The sequence below is a fragment of the Peromyscus eremicus genome, chromosome 2 (assembly GCF_949786415.1).
Source record: "Peromyscus eremicus chromosome 2, PerEre_H2_v1, whole genome shotgun sequence".
NCBI classification, from domain to species: Eukaryota; Metazoa; Chordata; class Mammalia; order Rodentia; family Cricetidae; genus Peromyscus; species Peromyscus eremicus.
Genome location: NC_081417.1, coordinates 157,378,445 through 157,398,218, shown reverse-complemented (window position 1 = coordinate 157,398,218; position 19,774 = coordinate 157,378,445). Strand labels below are relative to the sequence as shown.

Genomic DNA, 19,774 nt, shown 5'->3' with positions numbered 1-19,774 from the left:
AGATCCGAGCCCCTGCGCAGGCGGGAAGCAGCGTGCAGCCAGCTAGACCACTTAAGCCCTGTAAACTCTCCTCGGGCGCTCAGGGTGCCATCGACTGCTCGGCGCTCTACAGATCGGGCCCCGGGGGTAGGCGGGCCCGTTTGCCCTCAGGTGGTATAACAGGCGCCGGAGCGAACCAATAGCGTGGGGCATCGCCCCGCCCCTGCCTCCCGATTGGCCGGTATCGTGGTAAGCCTCCTGAGGCGCCGGGAGCCGGACATCACCGCACTTGCCCCGGAGCGCTCAGTTCTCCTGCTTCTTCCTCGTCGCCTCTGCTCTGCCGGCCGCCGCCATGGACCAGTGAGTGACCTGCACGCGCAGCCGGGCCCGAGAGACTTCCGGGGCCGAGCGTGGTGATGGCGGGGCTCTGCCTACTTGTCTTCCTGCTCGCCTCAGCCCCGGGGGTCGCCTGGCCCTCCTTGCGCAGCCCGCGCCCTTCCCCGTCGGGGTCCCCGCGTGGGTAGCGCAGGCCCGGCCGCCCCTTCCTGGGAGCTCGCGGCTGCGCCGGGCTCGCGGGGAAAGCAGGCCGCAGTGGGTGGGGGCCGGCCCACGCCCCTTCTGCGGGCCAGGCCTGCAGGGGTGATGGCCAGGGCCAGGGCAGCAGAGGCTTCGCGTGCCCGGGCGCCCATTAGGAGGAACTTGGTGGTCCGTGGAGCAGCGGGGCGCCTGCCATGCGATCGCAGGCCGGGAGGTGCGGGCTACCTGTCCTATGAAAAGCGACCAAATGGCACTAACATCCTTTTCTTGTTCTTTCTCCGGCCCCTCAGAGCTGACATTGCACTGATTGGACTGGCTGTCATGGGCCAGAACTTAATTTTGAACATGAATGACCATGGATTTGTGGTAAGTGGCGGAGACACGTTGCCTTCCCGCGGTGAGCATTGGCCCGTTTTTCGCAGATCCCGAGGCGGCTGGAGGGTGCTCTCACTCAGTCAGTCCTGTTGTTGCTTACTCTGTTTAAAAGTCCTGCCTTAGTTGTGCTGTCCCTGTAGTCGAAGGAAGAGCTTCCTTAGAGAGAGAGGGGAAGCTAAAACAAAGGTTCTCAACCTGTGGGTCGCAACCCCACTGTCCACCCTCTAGCTCCCAAAATAATTACATTACGATTCATAACAGTAGCAAAATTACAGTTATGAAGTAGTTATGAAAACAGCGAAAATAGTTTTATGATTGGGGTCAAACCACAGCATGAGGAACTGTGCTAAAGGGTCATAGGGTTAGGAAGGCTGAGAACCACTGATGTAAAGGATCTTGGAAGATATAGCACTCTAGCTCAACTGGCTAGTGAGACTTGGCGAGTGAAAATGGGATTTCTTTTTCCTTGTAGACAGCATCTCACTGTGCTGCCACACTGGAGTCTCAGCTTCAGGGCTCAAGGACTCCTCATCTTAGCCTGCTGAGTAGCCAGGGCTATAGGATCCTCCTGCCTGTGGGTTCTGAATGTTCTTTCTAAATAGTAACATGGCTTAGATGCCAGGATTACCAGGGACAAAAATCCAGGCAGTAGTGACAGGCTCAACCTGATAAGCAACAAGTGGCGGCCGGCCTTTGCCTCAGTTCTCTGCAGTTTCGTCGTGCTGAGCTAACTTTGCAGGGATCAGCTGCACATAAGAAAAAGAGAAGGCAGACCAGCTCTCTTTAGACCTTGGGCCAAATAGACATTTCGTTGTTCTGGACCGACCACCCGAAGGCCACAGGTGTCCCAGATCCTCTAAGCCAGCCTTTTCTCCTCCAGGTCTGTGTTTTCAATAGGACCGTCTCCAAGGTTGATGACTTCTTGGCCAATGAGGCAAAGGGAACCAAAGTAGTTGGTGCCAGGTCCTTGCAGGAGATGGTCTCCAAGCTGAAGAAGCCTCGCCGGGTCATGCTTCTTGTGAAGGCTGGGCGAGCTGTTGATGATTTCATCGAGAAACTGGTAAGGCCAGGTCTGTTCTCGAGACTGCTAGCACTCGGAGCCTTTGTCTGTTCCTCTCTCTGACTGTCTTACTTTTCAGAGATGCTTTTACTTTCAGTTGCTGGATGTGAACTGATCAGTTCTGATGAAATGATTACTTAAATATTTCAGTCTTGGTTGGCTTGATTGGCACTTAGACAATAGTAGTTCTTTTTTATAGTTCTTTCTAAAAAGGTTTTATTTTCATTTTACTTTATGTGTATGAATGTTTGCCTGCATGTGTAACTATACCACACTCGAGAAGTGCCTGAGGAGGCCAGAAGAGAGCGACAGGTTCCTTGGGATTGGAGTTAATAGACAGTTGTGACTTACCATGTTGATGCTAGGAATTGAACCTGGGTCCTCTGCAAGAGCAGTCAGTGCTCCTAAGCTGTCTCTCCAGCCCCCCTACCCCCCAAAAGTAGTATTTGTGTGGGTGTAAGCATGACACATTGCACGTAGAAGTCAGAAGACAGTTTGTGGGAGTTGGCTCTACTTCCTCCATGTGGTTCCTGGAAAGAACTCAGGTTGTCTGGCTTGATGGCAGGAACCTTTTCCCACTGAGCCTTCTCACTGGACCAAGATTCTATTTTTATTTAATATATTATTATTAATGTGTGTAGGGGAGCATGCAGGTGGAGGTCAGAGGACAACTTTGTGGAGTCAGTTTTCTTCTGCTTTTTTGGGGGGGGTGGGAAGGAGGGACATGTCGAGATAGGGTTTCTGTGTGTTGCCTTGGTAGACCAGGCTGGCCTTGAACTCAGAGATTTGCCTGCCTCTGCCTCCTGAGTGCTGGCATTAAAGGTCCGCCCCCGTCCCCACCCCACATACACTGGCTTCCTCTTTTAATTTTGCTTTGCTTGCTGGGATCAAGCTTGGGTCATCAGGCTTATTCAACAAGTGCTTTTACCCACTGAGCCATCGTGTTGGCCCCATAATAGTATATCCTTGGGTGGTCATAATTCTGGGACCCTGAGGACATTTCAGTTTGTGAAAAGTAACAGCATCTGAACAGTGGTCATCTATTAGTCTCTGTCTGCTTTGACATCTGGTGTTGTTCAGGCATGTGTGCTTGCGTTACTGTTGGGTTCCTCTGGCTCCAGTGCTGGAGACTGGCTGCAGGGCCTTGTGTATGCTCCATAAACACAAGCACCCTGCCCAAGCCAGATCCCAGCTGTTTTTCTGTTTGTTTGTTTTAGTTTTTCTTTGTTTTTGAGACAGAGCATTACCATGCATTTCTATTTCTAGCTGTCCTGGTACTTTAGTAACAGCCCAGCTGGCCTTGATCTTGACAATCCTCCTGCCTCAGTCTACTTAGTGCTAGGATTATAGGTACCATCTACCATACCTGTCTGTGTTTTCTGTTTTTGTTTTAGTGCTGAGAAATAGAACCCAAGGCCTTTCATCTTCTGAGCACACTCTAACACTGAGATGTATCCCCAGTTCTGGTATCTTTTTTTCTGTTTTTTGTTTTGTTTTTTCAAGACAAAGTTTCTCTGTGTAACAGTCTTGGCTGTCCTCGAACTCACTTTGTAGACCAGGCTGGCTGTGAACTCACTGAGATCCACCTGCCTCTGCCTCCCAAGCGCTGAGATCAAAGGCGTGCGCCATCACTGCCCAGCTTAGCTCTGGTATCTTGCAATGTTGACTGTAATATTTATGAATGTTTAGTGCTACTCACTAGTAAACCATAGTGCCCAAAATGGGTTTTATTTAGACACGAGTAGCCCCCCTACTCCTACAAAATAACAATTCTCATAAATAGTTGTTTTATTTAGCATCCTTGTACCAATTTGTTGGCTTTAACAAGAATATCTTTTAGAGAAAAAAAAATGATTATGAATGAAGGAGAACAGGAGAAAAAATTTATTTAAATACTCAGAAGTAACCACAATAGCCACTGGGGGGGAAAAGGTACTGCTTTAGGAATGATGTTATGTTAGAAATAATGTGATCACAGAGGGAAGGGTTGCAATATCTAGAAGAGTATTGTTATCAGGTTTGTTTCCAAGAGAGAAAAAACTGTAACCAGTTCGCTGCTGTTTTAGGCGGCTTGAAAGGAAGGACGCCGTGATAAAGGACATAGTAAGCTTCCTGTGCAACATGATGCCAAACTGCCTACCATTAGCTCCAAACAGTGGGCTGAAAGCTGGTTGATTTTCCTTCAACCTAGGAAAGTACTGAAGTGATCTCAAGTGGAGCTTTGGAAGGGGAGACTGAGCAATAAAGAATAAAACCTGGCCAGACGTGATAGCGCATGCCTTTTATCCCAGCTCTCCAGAGGCAGAGGCAGGTGGGTCTCTGAGTGAGGCCACAGCAAATTCCAGGCTATCCAGGGCTGCACAGTGAAACCCTGTCAAGAAGGGAAGGGGCGAAGCAGAGGGAGAGAAAGTATGTTGTGGAAGGGTCTGACTGGGTTAGTTAGTTAGCCTCCTACTTAAAGGTGCAGTTACAGCCAGAGAGGATTACTGGGGTCTACATAGTGAATGCTTTCTCACTGTCTGTGTGGGATAAATTCTTGTTTTTAGTGGTCAAGGTATGTTTCATTTCTGTCTTTGGTCCACCCTAAGCTAGTATTTGGTTACAGGTACCATTGTTGGACACTGGTGATATCATCATTGATGGAGGAAATTCTGAATACCGGGATACAACAGTAAGTGTTCTTCAGTCCAAACTCTGTCAGGTCTTGAGAACATTCTAGAAAGAAATGTTAGCATTGTAAATGTGACAAAATCGTGAACTGCCTTGTGATCCTTTGGGGATTGGTACTGGTGGACTAGATCTCAGCCTTTTTCTGCTAAGACACTTGATGGATGGTCTTTTAATAAAAAACCCAGAGCCAGATAATCAGGGTGAAAGCTGAAAGATCAGAGAAGCAGAGCAGCCGCTAGTTCTTACCTCTTCAAAATCCTCAGCGTAAAGAGAGAGAGTTCCTGTTTCCTCACACCTTATATACCTTTCTCTGCCCTGCCATATTACTTCCTGCAATTAAAGGTTTTCGAAGCAAAGGCATGAGATCTCAAGTGCTGGGATTAAAGGTGTGTGCCACCACTGCCTGACCTCTGTGTCTAATCTAGTGGCTGGCTCTGTCCTCTGATCCTCAGGCAAGTTTATCAGGGCACACAATACATCACCACACTCCTAATTGCTTGTGTGTGTAACTCAAGAGACGATGGCTTAGATACAGTAGGTTAGCTTTTTTGCACAATCTCTGCCTTCTATAATGCATGGCATGCCACTGTGCAGCATGGTTGAGAAGCACTACCTTTATGGTGTCAGACGCCAAGGCAAGTTGCATGGTCTGAAGTGTGAAATGTGTAAGTCACCCACTGAACTTGTTCTTCATTGTATTTTACCCTGTAAGGTCTTTTCCATTAAGATGGGAATGTGTGTTCAGGTATCCCTCTAGGGGATTGTGTAGGTATCTCAAAAATCAGTGTTTTCTTTTAAATTTTTTACAGGGCCTCAAGCTTGCAATCCTGTATTTGTAGCCTCCCAAGTGTTTGATTTACAGGAGTCTGTTTACTGTTTTTAAAGTTTAGCTCATCTACACTGAATGTACACACTGTCTTGAGTGACTACCTGCTCCTAGTCCCTTGGGTCATTTACTAGCAAACCTGAGCTCTCTGTACTGGCCTTACACCTCCTCTCCTTCATCAGAAGAACTTATTTTTGTGAGAAAACCCTAAAATTGTTTTTCTCTCTTTTAGAGAAGATGCCAGAACCTCAAGGCCAAGGGGATCTTGTTTGTGGGGAGTGGAGTCAGTGGTGGTGAGGAAGGGGCTCGGTTTGGGCCGTCACTCATGCCAGGAGGGAACAAAGAGGCATGGTGAGTATCATCAGCACCACATGCATTGCAGCACAGGACCAGCCTGGTGTGAACAGGACAGGGAGACGGTTCTGTGCTTGGTCTCCACTGTGGACATGGAGGGGTTAGATCTGGGAGGCATTGGGCACGTTCTGTCATCCAGACATTTTGTTCTTATGTCACATAAGTGTTTGCTTTCCTCTGGCCTCTGTCCTGTCAGAGCTGCCTTAGCCCAGTCCTAAGCATTGACTTTGCAGGTGTCAGGTTTGGGGGTCTTTTCTTTGGTAGAGGGTGGAATAGTGAGGAAGGTCTTAGAGGTTACTATGAATTAATAGTGAGGGTGGGATGAAGTGAAGAGTTGTTTTGCTCCAGATAAGAGCGTCTCTAATGCACTGCACAGTCCTGGCTTTTCTCTGATCCAAATGTGCAGAATCATGTGGTACCTGGTAGCAGACACCCAGATGGGGAGGGTGTCTTTAAAGATGCTCTTGTTTTGCTTGGGTTGGAGTCATGGCTTGTTCTAATAAAGAGATGGAAGACTCTTCTGGTGCTTTGTGGGGACCAGAGTAGCGAGATGCTGGGATGAAACCCAAGGCTTCGTGCGTGTTAAATGTGTGCTTTACCACTGAGCTACATCCCTTGCCTCTCTTCAATGGTGCTTCTGCCTTGCCTTTTCCCTTGTGTTGACTCGGGTGTTGTACAGCCTCCACTCTGAGCCCACACACAGGGTGTGGAGGTGCACACTTGTCCGCAGTCCGGACTAGAGCTTCTCTGGAAAGTTGAGCATTACTCTTAGAGCAGCGTTCTTGAGCACTGACCTGAGGGCTCAGGCCTTCTCTTGTTAACTGAGCCATGCTTCCCCTTCCACAGGCCCCACATCAAGACGATCTTCCAAGCCATCGCTGCAAAAGTAGGAACTGGAGAACCCTGCTGTGACTGGGCAAGTTCTGTGCTCCCCTTTGACAAAGCACACAGCTGAAGAAAGACCACCTTGTCCCAGTGGTTGCTCTGTGCTATAAGCTTCTCAGACGAAGTCACTGCCGAGCTGGTCCCCGAAGCACATACCTGTCTGTCACTGTCCCCTAACCAGTCCTTCAGGGCCTGGAGGTTAATGTGTTGAAGCAGCTCCTCAATCCTGCCTAAAGGAGGACTTCAGAACCAGGAGCAGGGAAGCGAGGGGTCCTTATAGCTATTTACTTTTTTACTTTGTGGTCAAAGAATGCTGAAATTAAAGTGGGTCTGCTGCCTTGTCACAGCAGATGTCTCACGCCACGAGGATCTAAGAATCTCTTTGCATAGCCTGGGTTTTGGGTTTTCTGTACTTGGATGTTCACCAAAGCTCAGGAATCTGGCCATAGGCACTTTCCCTCCTGTTTGGTGTTGCTGTGAGAATAAATACCCCATCTTGTGGCTTCAGCCAGTGCCATGGATGGGAAAAGCACATCAGCCTAGGGAGTAGGAGTTGCCACTAGGATTCTTTGTTAACTGCTGGTGTGACCTGGGACAGATCACTGCAGGAGGACCTGTCTGAGAAATCCCCAGATGGGCTTTTGGTCTCTATGCTCTCACCAGCTTTTCTTCCTCTTCCCTTTCCTTTAATTTTACTTTCTTTTCTTTTTTCCCTTTCCTTCCTCTTCCCCTTCCATTTTCTCTCTCTTGTCTGTCTTTGAGTTATAGTTATCTATCTGGTGTGTGTGTGTGGGAGAGTTCGAGGCTGATGCAGAGGTCAGAGGACAATTTGTCAGAGTTGGTCTCTCCTCCCACCATGTGTGTGCTGGGATCAAACTCAGGTCTTCAAGCTTGGCAGCAAGTAGCTTTACCTGTTAGACCATCTGACTGTCCCCAACGCTTAGTGTCTCCTCACTGTGTGGCCCAAGCAGACCTTGGGCCCTCAGTCCGCCCTCTCAGTCTCCTGAATTACAGACCAGTGCACCACCACACCTAGCTCCCTTTTTTATACCTGTTATTTTATATGCTCACTTTGTTATTTTAGTAATATGTATGATTAAGAGTAGGGATAACATAAAGACCCAGGCTTGTGGGCATAAGGGGAACCATCCCACTGATCTGCCAGCTTTGGTGGCTGCCTTTTCCCCAGGGGTCAGTGTCAAGTTCTGTCATCCTCTGCTAAGGTGGTCAGAGGGTGTGATGTGAAAGCTGCCCAATCTTTCCAATCTTCTTAGTCTATGGGACTCCTTCCTTGATGGCAGAGCACTACCGTAGAGTGCAGTGACAGACGGTAACTTCCTTTTAACCCCCTCTAGGACAAAGTCAAAAGGAGAAACCAGCTTGCACTTGTGGGTCTTGACAACTCTGGCTGCAGAGTTGACTGCTGTGGGCTGAAGTTGGGTTCAGGCCCTAAGAATAAATGGTAGAGACTGTAAGCAGTGACCCTAGGTTCATTCACTGCTGGAGCAGCAGGAAGGGTGAAGTAAGATGCCCTCATCCTGCACAGTTAGTGTCCAAATCGAAGGGGCAGGCCGGTGATGGAGGAAGCTCTGTCTGATAGAAACAATCACAGCATCGCTACAGCAGCGACTGCCAGGAAGGGCTTGGCTCTGTGGACCTTGTTCTTGTTTCCTGCCCATTAGGCAGTTTCAGAACCTGGCTTCCCAGGTAGCCTTTCTAGAGGGCAGAATGTCTTGCTCAGAGTAACCCAACTGAAAGACCCTCCTTAAATTCCCCATGATAAATTGATAAACTGATCAACTGGATACATCCTGCTAGCTTAGCAAATACCTTGCCAGTGATGGGACCATGAGAGAACGCATTTCTGGACTTAAAAGGTGAAGGTGATACCTTGATAGAAGGGCATTTTACCCTCAGTAGCTGTTAGAATGACTGTATTACTTTTATATCTAGGAAAAATAGAAGTAAAATTACTTTTTTTTTGACCAGCAGTTGCTAGAAATGTGTTAACTTTAAGACCTGGAGACTTTAACTTGTGGCTGGAGTAGGGAGCTGCTTTTAGTAGTGACAAATAGTGGGAAGTACAGGCAAAAGAGCTTGGGCGTGTTGGGAGGTTCCTATTAAAAATCCTGTTTTCTCACGGTATTTTTGTATGAGGTGGACCTTTCTGAGACTTCTCTTGTGTGGTCTATTGCTCTGAAGGCCTCTTGTTCTTATGCCCTGACAGGTGGGAGACGAGGGGGCCGGGCACTTTGTGAAGATGGTGCACAATGGGATCGAGTATGGTGACATGCAGCTCATCTGCGAGGCTTACCACCTGATGAAGGATGTTCTGGGCATGCGGCACGAGGAGATGGCCCAGGTGAGTCCCAGGCACTGTCTCCACCTGAGCAGTCACTGCTCAGATGAGGGAGAACTTGCTACTGACAATTAATACTTCCTCCTTCCTGTTGGCCTGGCTGTCTGGTGGCCCGCATGGACTCAGCCTAATGTAAGGGAAGCGACAGTAATGGCATCATAAAATGTGATAGCCAGCCAAGAAGCAGTAATCATGGTCAGCAGTTAGTGAGCCATGCTTTGTCAGACCCTGTGTGTCACCTCATGGATGTCCCTCCCTCTGGAACCCTGGCCTTAGGCATGGTAGACAAGTCCTCTGTCACAGAGCCATCCCAGTCCTTACTCTCTCACTCCACCTTTGCTCCCTAAGTGAGGTGAGTAGCTGTCTCTGTTGATCAAGTTAGGATTGGAGCTCTGGAAGTTACTCCAAATAGTTCATCCCAGGGGCGGGAGAAATAGCTCAGCAGTTGAGAGCACTTGGTACTCTTGCAGAAGACCGGGTAGGGTTCTGTTTCCAGAACCCTAGTGGAGGCTCACAGTCATCTGTAACTCTTGTTCAGGGTATCTGATGTCCTCCTCTGACCTCTGTGGGCCTTGTATACAGGTGGTGCATATGATTACATGCAGGCAAAACACCCAAACAGGAGAAATAAACAATTGGTAAGCAATAATAAATCTTAAAAAAAAAATTAAGTTCATCCCAGTGGGGAAACACAAGCATTTCCTCAACATTTTATTATGAAAGTATTCGAACACTGAAAAACCCCACTGTCTACACGTGTGTGCACACCACCTGGATCCCACCATAGCATTTCCCTGCACTTTGCCACCCATTGTCCAGCCCCATACTGTTTCATCCTGCGTGGAGACGTTCCCAAGTAATCTGTAGGAAAACAGGACCTTTTCCCCAATACAGCGTCATTAGATAAACATTGAATTACAAACGTAGGCAAGTCTGTTTTACCAATCACTTTAAGAATCTTTTATTTGGCCGGGTGGTGGTGGCGCACGCCTTTAATCCCAGCACTCGGGAGGCAGAGCCAGGTGGATCTCTGCGAGTTCAAGGCCAGCCTGGGCTACAGAGCGAGTTCCAGGAAAGGCGCAAAGCTACACAGAGAAACCCTGTCTCGAAAACCAAAAAAAAAAAAAAAAGAAGAAGAATCTTTTATTTATTCGTTGACAGTTTTATACACATAAAGTGTATCTCGATCATACCCACCCCAGCCTTCCCATTCTGCTTCCCTCCAACACCCTTTACCTCCATGATGTCCCCCTCCGCCCTCATGTGTCTCCTCTCTCTCTCTCTCTCTCTCTCTTTGTGTCTCTCTGTCTCTCTCTTGTCTCTCTCTCTCTCTCTCTCTCTCTCTCTCTCTCTCTCTCTCTCTTTGTGTCTCTCTGTCTGTCTGTCTGTCTGTCTCTCTCTCTGTCTCTCTCGTAACCTACTGGCTCTAACCCCTGCCGCCTGCTAGAGCAGTGGCCAGGTTTGCTAGCTTTGTGGGTCTTGCGCAAGTCAACAGCTGAGTTGAGTTCATGAGGGCAGCAGCCATTTTAGGTTGGGGTCCTGAACTGATTACTGAGTAGAAGAGTTGGTCTGAGCAAGAATGTATGCTTGCCCTTCGCTGCGTCTGCGTCTGTGATGTGACCAGCTCTGTAAGCTCCATGTAGAGTTGTGTGTGTGTGTGTGTGTGTGTGTGTGTGTGTGTGTGTGTGTGCATGTGCATGTGCATGCACGCACACAGAGCTGGGGATTGACCAGGCCTCACGGACTGTCACTGAGCTTCACCTCCTGTCCCTGACCCTCAATTACCTTGGCAGCTGCTTGTCTTACTGGCTTGGCTTGTTCATTCTAAAACATCTAACTTAGTTTTCATTATTTTTGTTTGTATTTATTCGTTTACATAATAACATATTCCTACAACGAAAGTGAGTGCTTTACTATATGCAAGACATTGTTCTAAGTATAAGACAGTGAAGGACTGGATATAGCTCAGAGGTAGTGTGTAGCCAATCATGTGTAAGGTGCTTTCTGTATGAAAGCATGTAACAGTGAAGATAACTAAAGTGTTTGCCTATTGTTTGAAGACAAACAATAATAGTGAATATAGAGTTTAAAACTAGTGATCATTATTGTAGACAAAAGCAAGCTGGGATTAACAGGCAGGTTTGGTTTGGTTTTGGATTTTAGATTATTATTTTTTTTTAAGATTTATTTATTTTTGTTTTTTTTTTTAAAAAAAAGATTTGTTTATTTTTATGTGCATTGGGTGTTTTGCTTTGTTTTGTCTGTATGTATGTCTGTGTGAGTGTACCAGATCCCTTGGAACTGGAGTTACAGTCGTGAGCTGCCATATAGGTGCTGGGAAAAACCCAGGTCCTCTGGAAGAACAGCCAGTGCTCTTAACCACTGAACCATCTCTCCAGCCCTAACAGACAGGTTTTATTTTGTGGTACTGGGGTGGAACTCAGGGCCTCCTGCTCACTAACTTTGTGTTCCACCACTGAGCTAGATCCAGTCCCAAAAGATGGATTTAGATAGGGCAGGAAGGTGACAACAAGCATAGACCCTAATGAAGTGAGGAGCTTGGCTCCATGGGGAGGGCAGTTCCAGTGGTGAGAAGTTAAACCACCAGGCTGACACTCAACACAGCTGCCTGACCTGGTGGGCATGACTCAATAGGCAGGAGTACGAGTCTGCTGGCCCCACGGCTTGGCAGTGGGGGCACCACCCGTGGAGGCAGGGATATGACAGATGAGCCAGGGCGCCCACCTAACCCACCCCCCCTTCTCTTCTATGTGTAGGCATTTGAGGAGTGGAACAAGACAGAGCTGGACTCCTTCCTGATTGAAATCACCGCTAATATCCTCAAATTCCGGGACACGGATGGCCAAGAGCTGTTACCAAAGATCCGGGACAGCGCTGGGCAGAAGGGCACTGGGAAGTGGACCGCCGTCTCAGCACTGGAGTACGGCATGCCTGTCACCCTCATTGGTAATGTTGCACCTTTCACCTGTGCCTTTGGTCCCACTGCTCTGACCCTGCTGTCCTTCTGGACTTGTACTCCGGATAGGTGTTGGAGGCGGTCTTTGGCCCTGCTCAGGTGACAGTGCACCTTTTCCTCTTTCTGCACATGGGAAACTGTCTGCTTATGGGCTCCAAGGTAAATTGAAGTTACTGTCCTTTCTGTGTGGTTTTAACGTTGGCATATTTTAACATTTGACTCAGGTATAGTCAGTATCCTAAGACCTTTGTCCAGTTGGTTCTTGAGATAGTCTTGATAAGTAGCCCAGGTTAGCCTTGAATGTACATCTTCTTGCCTTAGCCTCCTGTGTGCTGGGAGTGCAGGTATGCCTGGCTTTTGGGGCTTGTTAGTTTTGCTAAGATTTCTGTAATGGGCCCAGTAACGAAAGTTCACAGGCTAACACATTTTGTTTATGTAGTCAACATTTATTAATATTTTACAGGTTCTGCCCACAGATACTGGAAAAACAGGGCATAACCTAGGTTCCTTCTCATTTAGAAGAAAACCGCTGTCCACATCACTTTCTATTAATGGACTACACGTCCAACTCAGAGATAGAAGGCTAGGGTATGGTTCAGTTGGGAGAGTGCTTGCTTAGCTCTGGGGTTGATCCCTGGTGCTGCAAAAAAACCAAACCCAGAAAACAAGAGAATAAGAAGCCAAAAACTGGTTATGGACTGCTTTGTTGTTGTTGTTTTGAGACAGAGTCCTGTGTCTGTTTGTCCCTGTAGCCCAAGCTGGCCTGGAACTCATGGAGATCTACCTGTCTCTGCCTCTTGAGTGCAAAAACTGGTTCTTTAAGAATAAAATTAAAAGCCAGGAGGTGAATCTCTGTGAGTTTGAGGCCAGTGTAGTCTATAGAGTGAGTTCTAGGGCAGCCAGGGCTGCACAGAGAAACCTTGTCTTGAAATACAAACAAACAAATAAACAAAGAATAAAATAAAAGGAGCTGAGTTCAAACCCTGAGATCCACTTGGTAGAAGGAGAGAACCAACCCCTGAAGTTGTCTTCTGACCTCCATATGAATGCCATAGCATTCACATGTCTACACAGAGAGAGAGAGAAAGAGAAGAGGAGGGAGAGCGAGAAATAACGTAATAAAAAAGGAATAATAAGCCAGGCACAGTCTGCTCCTATAGCCATAGTTACTCAGGAAGCTATGACAGGAAAATCACTTGAGCCTAGGAGCTCAAGATCATCCTGGGCATGTGTGTTCATATGTGTATATGTGTGGGTGGACATTCCCATGCATACAGATGTGGAGGCCAGAGGTCAGCATCCGCTGTCTTCCTCAGTCACTCTTTACCTTTATTTACTTATTTATTTTTGAAACAGAGTCTCTTCTTTGAACCTGGACCTCACTGATTGGCTAGAGTAGCTGGCCAGCCGGCTATGGGGACCACTGGTCTCTGACACTCCTGGGCTATGATCATATTCATATGTGGCCACCTCTTGGCTTTTTTACACAGGTGTTGGGGACCTTGTATGACAAGCACTGTACCGACTCTGTCTTTTTTCTTAAAGGATAGAATGCCCCTCTGCCAAGATTGGAAAGAGTGAGCCAGGTGCTGACAGAAATCTTTGCTCCTGGTGGAATGGTTCTGTAATAACGCGGGCATTTTATATTTACTTTTCCAGATACAGATGTCTCTCCCTCCTTTATTTTCTGATTAGTCATTGCCTCACCCTGTGTTAGACATTTGGGGCAGGGCAGAGGTGTGTGTGTGTGTGTGTGTGTGTCCTGCACAAGTAAGAGGAAGTTGGCTGCATTTTGGCCAGTCCCAGTGGTGCTGTGTGCCGGGAGCATCTACCCACCACTGACTCGGCTACATTAACAGCATTACTGTCCTCAGTTGTAGACGGGGCTCCCTCCCCCAAGCTGGCTAAATGTGGTCCTTTCCTACCTAATGAAAAGAGGAAGGACACAGTCTCGGTCTGGCTTGCTATCAGACTGGGAGGGTTTGCCACACTTGTGTTGCACAAATGTCAGTCATGCTGTAGGGAAGGAAAGGGGTTGGGTAAGAGCAAGAAGACATCTCCTTCTTGCCTTGTTCTCTAGTGGTGGCTTGTACCCCTTCCCCAAAAGTGCCATGTTAGTTGTTAGTCCCAGAGATTCGACCCATTTTGTTTGGAGGAAAAGAAAATTGATTCACCTGAAATAAATTGAGCAACTGGCCTGTCACAAGGGTGGTTTGTGAAAGCATTAAATGTCTTAATGTATTGTATTGAAGGATATTGTGAAACCAGTGGTTATGGATATTGAAAACAGCTGGGGGTGGAGAGATGGCGCAGCAGTTAAGAGCACATCCTTCCCTTTCAGTGATTGGCTTCCCGGTACCCACATCCAGTTGATCCAACCCATTGTAACTCCAGTGCCAGGGACATCTGACTCCTGGCCTCTGAGGGCACTTGCATGCATGTACACACACACACACACACACACACACACACACACACACAATTAAAAAGAAATCTTACCAAAAAAAAAAAAAAAAAACCTAAGCCTGGGGCTAGTGAGATAGCCTAGGAATTAAGAGCACTTGTTGCTCTTGCCTAGGATCTGGGTTTGGTTCCCAGCACCCACATGGTTGTTAGTGGTGGTCTGGAACTCCAGTTCCAAAGGATCTTATGCCCTCTTTTCTGGCCTCTGAGGGTACTGCATGCAGGTGGTACATAGACACATGAAGGCAAAACATCCATACACATAGAAATAATAAATTAAAAATCATTTTTTAAAGCTGGGCATGGTGGTGGTGAATTCAAGGCCAGCATGTTCTACATAATGAGCTCCAGAACAGCCAGGACTAAGAGAGACACTGTTTCAAAAAAACAAACACTCAAAAAATAAATCAACTTTTTTTTCAGGGAGGGGGTAGTTTTGAAACAGGGTTTCACTGTGTAATAGCCCTGGCTGTCCTAGAACTCACTCTAAGGACCAGACTGGCCTTGAACTCATAAATCTGTCTGCCTCTGCCTCCCAAGTGCTGGGATTAAATAAAGGATGTACGCCGCCACCACCCAGGCATGTATCTTTGAGTCACACTTAAAAATTTATTTTCTCCAGTGGCCAGGCAGTGGTGGTGCACACCTTTAATCCCCGCAGATCTCAGGAGGCAGATCTCTGTGAGTTTGAGGCCAGCCTGGTCTGCAGAGCTAGTTCCAGGAAAGCCAAGGCTACATTAAAAAAAAAAAAAAAAAAACTGTCTTGGGGGAAAAATTTTTTTTTTCAAATCAGATATGGTACACATCTGTAATCCCAGCAGTTGGGAGGTAGAGCCAGGAGGATCAGGGGATCAAGGCCATCTTCTGCCACATAGTAAGTTTGAGGTAGCTTGTACTTTGTGAAATTCTGTCTCACAACAAATTAATTTCTTCTAAATAGAAACTGAAATTTTGCTCTTGGGTTAATATTGAGTAACTATATATAATTATTGCCTTACCTCTGTTTCACCTTAAAACTTCCCTTGAGTTTCAGGTTGGTCTTTATGGTTGAATGCATTCATGTTAGGACTGGCTAACTCAGGAGTTGTAGTTGTGGGATTAACTCTTCAGAGCTCCTAACTCAGGTTACATTTGGGCTAAAGTGCCCAGCTCTCGGTGGAGATTAGATCTCTCTCATCCTTGCTCACACCCCTTTTCTTAGGTTTCAGGGGTTGGTCTTAAGGATCTCTGACTGATGCCAGGTGGTGGTGGCACACACCTTTAATCCCAGCACATGGGAGGCAGAGGCAGGTGGATCTCAGTGAGTTCAAGGCCAGCCTGGTTTACAAAGTGAGTTCCAGGACTGTTTGTTACACAGAGAAACCCTGTCTCAAAAAACAAACGAAAAAAGGATCTCTGGTCCTCTTGGTGCGTGCTAGCTCTGTCTCTCACCCCTGCTCTGGCTGTGCATACCCCTTTTCTCTGGTTTCAGGTGTTGGATCTCTGACTGGCTCTCTCTTCCCCATGTAGGAGAAGCTGTCTTCGCTCGGTGCTTGTCCTCTCTGAAGGAGGAGCGAGTTCAAGCCAGCAAAACGCTGAAGGGCCCCCAGCAGGTCCAGCTGGAAGGCAGTAAGGAGTCATTCCTGGAGGACATTCGAAAGGTGGGCAGCCCCTAGCTTTGGGCTTTGGTCCAGGGAAAGCTTGTGGGGGTTGTAGAGATCCTCCACCCTGTTCTCATTTCCAGGCTTTCCCTGTACTGTCCCCCCGTCTGGGGTCTCCTCTGAGGGGAGAGTGAAGCTGGGAGGAGGAGGATGTGGCTCTGAAGCCTGGTGTTGCTTTCTAGGCCCTCTATGCTTCCAAGATCATCTCCTATGCTCAAGGCTTTATGCTGCTCAGACAGGCAGCCACTGAGTTTGGCTGGACCCTCAATTATGGAGCCATTGCCCTCATGTGGAGAGGGGGCTGCATCATCAGAAGGTAAGTGAGAGGTGAACTCAGGGCTGCTGGCACAGGGCCCAGACAGTGCTTGCATTTTCCTGTGACTGGGAGCGCCATCCTGAACACTGGCGACAGCGTGGGTTACACTGGCAGAGCTCACTTTTGTCTCATGCAGCCCCCCCTTTGCTATCGGCGTCCACACCTTAAAACAACTGTAGTTCAAAAGTATTGGGGGAAAAAAAATGAGTGGGGGGTGGGGGCACACCTTTAGTCCGAGCACTCCCATGGCAGAGACAGGTGAATTTCTGTGAGTTCAAGGCCAGCCTGAGCTACATAGTTCTAGTATAGTTATGGCTACGTAGAAAAACCCTTCTCAAAAAACAAATAAACAAAATGTATACAACACTTGCTAGACCCTGGGCTCTGCCACCAGCACCAAAAAAAGGTTCTGAACATTTAGAGACTATTTTCTTAGCACTGTTCCCTAGGCAGTACAGTGAAGCTGCTTTATGTAACATTTACATTATAAGCCAGCTAGAGATGATTTAAAATAGACATGGTTTGTGTAGGTAATTTAAAATACCAGTTATTTCTCTGTGGGAGGCACTACAGGTGCCAGGCACATGTGGAGGTCAGCAAAACTTGTAGGAATTCTGCCAACTTCTAAGTGTATCTATCCCAGTTATACATTCTGGGACTGGGGAAATTCACAGGATGAGTTCAGGGACCCACTGGACCTACTGTGAGTCTGGCTTTAGCCAGAACTCCAATAATCTCCTGACCTCCACAAACCCCCACTTTAGCTGGAGGGCCACAGTGCTTCTTGGGATCTCCCAGAATTAATGTCAGTTCAGAACTGTATTCAGTAGCCTCAGCAAAGTCTGTTCTCCCCGACCGCCAGCGTAGTTCCCCTTGTGAAAGGCTGTAGGTCCCGCTGAGGAAGGACTGGAGACAGGCTAACAGTAAAACTCTTAGGTAATTTATCAGTGTCCTTCCTCGGGGACCTGGCTGTTCCTGCGAGGGTTCTAGGTCTGAAAACTGGTTTATGAGCTGAGAGTCCATCTTGCTGTGGTCCAGTGTAGCCTTTCTTTCCTTTGAGCGTTTTCTGCTTCTTATCTATTCCATCCCTGGAAACACCTCTGATGGAGTCATGCCACCATAAAATCACTTTACTGTGCTGCCATTACAGGTGAGGCCATTATGGTCATTGCCTGTGCTGCCATTATGATACCTACACTCACCTTCAGTACTTCCTTCTACCTGTGGTACCTGGGGGGCTGTAGGGTTGGTCGTGGGCCCCTTTACCCACTGAACCGTGTCACTGGCCCATTAAATACTAGGCTGTCTTATGAGGGGCTTGAGCGCCCATGAATTTTGACTGAACCCACCCCTGTCTACACTTGAGGGACAACCCCGTCTCTCCAACTGGATTGTCTATACCACGTCCCGCAAGTAGCTCTGTGGGGAGTATCCTGGCCTTGGGCTTGTCTCCTGGGGCCCACTCCTCCTGGGGCCCACTCCTTTTTTCTTTGATAGGGGTTCTCACTTAGCCCAGGCCGGCCTCGAGCTATGATCCTTCTATCTCCACCTCACGCTCTGTACTAAAAAAATAAAATAAAATAAAATAATTTTTTTTTTTTTTTTAAGTCTTTCTTATGGGGCTGGAGAGATGGCTCAGCAGTTAAGAGCACTGGCTTTTCTTCCAGAGGATCCAGGTTCAATTCCCAGCACCCACATAGTGGCTTACAACCTCTGTAACTCTAATCCCAAGGGATACAATGCCATCTTCTGGCCTCACTGGCCACTGTATGCACCTGGTACACAGACACATACACTTCATCCATTTGCAGGGTCGTACACATGAACCACAGTTGTGTATAGAGATCAAAAGACCATTTGTGGGGGTTGATTTTTCTCTTTGCACCATGTGGGGCCAGAAATGTATTCAGATGGTCAAATACCTTTCCCAGCTGAGTCACCTCGTTGGCTCCTCTGTACTTCTAAATGTTATTCTGCTAGCTCTGAGGGGTGGAGTGGGGGGTGAGAAATGTGACTTTGAATCTCTGTAGAGTGTGCAGTGCTTATTATTTCCAGACGTTCAGTCTGCTGCTGTTTTAAGATTGATTTCTTGCAAACTATTTCAGTGTATTCCTGGGAAAAATTAAAGATGCATTTGAACGAAACCCAGAACTTCAGAATCTGCTGCTAGATGACTTCTTTAAGTCAGCAGTTGACAACTGCCAGGTACGTGGTTGGCATGGGTGGTGCTGGGCTCTCTGGGTTTCATTTAGCAGCATTGATGCCTGTGGAGTCTGTTGTGTAGACTGGAACTTCAGTGTCTCTGGGGCAGACCCAGCCACTGACCTTCTGCTCTCTGTGCTCAGGACTCCTGGCGGCGGGTGGTCAGCACTGGGGTACAAGCAGGCATTCCCATGCCCTGCTTCACTACTGCCCTCTCCTTCTATGATGGGTACAGACATGAGGTGCTGCCAGCCAACCTCATCCAGGTGAGCTTGGGAGCGGGTGGTACCCTTTACCTCGGTTGGTTCCTGAGGGTTGTGTGCCTACATATCACCCTAACCAACCAACTGCATTCCTTTCCTAGGCTCAGCGGGATTACTTTGGGGCTCACACCTATGAACTCTTAGCCAAACCAGGAGAATTTATCCATACCAACTGGACAGGCCACGGTGGCAGTGTGTCATCCTCTGCATACAACGCCTAGTGGGACTGTAGCTTCGCCCTCCCTCCCACCAACAGGACAGTCCCTGTGCACACAGCACTCCTCTTTGCCCTAGTTCCTGCTCAGATCTTTTAGCCAAGTGTTGGCTGTAATTGCTGAAGAAGTCACCAAGGCCTGTTGTCTGGTAGTTCTGACACCATGCCCTTCACCTTGACCTTGTGCGCCACTGCGTGACCGCTCCCTGACTGAGCTGGGCCATGTGGGTCACAGGGGATGGATGTGTGGATTGTACAGCCTGGACTGTGGATCATGTATGGGTTCTGTTGTCCTCCACTTAGTAAAAGCTATAGTTACACTTGTGCGCGGTTTCTGGGCGTGCCTGGACCTAACAGCTGCTGTTCCATTGGCAGAGGTCTGCACTGAGTTCACTGTATGGGAATTGATTGCTTTTCCTTTAGCCTTATTCATTTTTGACTGTTTTGTTTTGTTTTTTCTCTTTTTGAAGACTTCAAATAACACAGGACACATTAAGTTGAGGGTAACAATTAAGTCTGGAGGGAGGTGAGGAGGCACCGAGGAGTAGGGGACAGGGCTCTCGTGTTGTCTTGTCTTACTGGGCACAGTAGGTGCCTGGATGTTCATGTAACATCTATCCCATCACACACTGGTAATAAACTTTTTAGACTGGC

At 47.8% G+C, this 19,774-nt stretch overlaps 1 protein-coding gene across 1 annotated transcript; it reads left to right on the top strand.

Annotated features, from left to right (window-relative positions):
- Window positions 1-207: 207 nt before the first annotated feature.
- Window positions 208-19,774, top strand: Pgd (phosphogluconate dehydrogenase). The gene is made up of 13 exons (XM_059255395.1): window positions 208-339; window positions 807-882; window positions 1,772-1,951; window positions 4,557-4,622; window positions 5,680-5,798; window positions 6,648-6,717; window positions 8,914-9,048; window positions 11,823-12,012; window positions 15,995-16,125; window positions 16,308-16,441; window positions 18,547-18,646; window positions 18,787-18,909; window positions 19,008-19,774. Exons 1-13 carry the CDS (start codon window positions 332-334, stop codon window positions 19,125-19,127), a joined length of 1,452 nt encoding a protein of 483 aa, XP_059111378.1. The 5' UTR covers window positions 208-331; the 3' UTR covers window positions 19,128-19,774.

Bases quoted from the DNA above. Each gene is read 5' to 3' on its own strand.
- Pgd (XM_059255395.1), top strand. The intron at 9,049-11,822 runs GTGAGTCCCAGG...TTCTATGTGTAG, and splicing joins GGCACGAGGAGATGGCCCAG to GCATTTGAGGAGTGGAACAA. The intron at 18,647-18,786 runs GTACGTGGTTGG...CTCTGTGCTCAG, and splicing joins CAGCAGTTGACAACTGCCAG to GACTCCTGGCGGCGGGTGGT.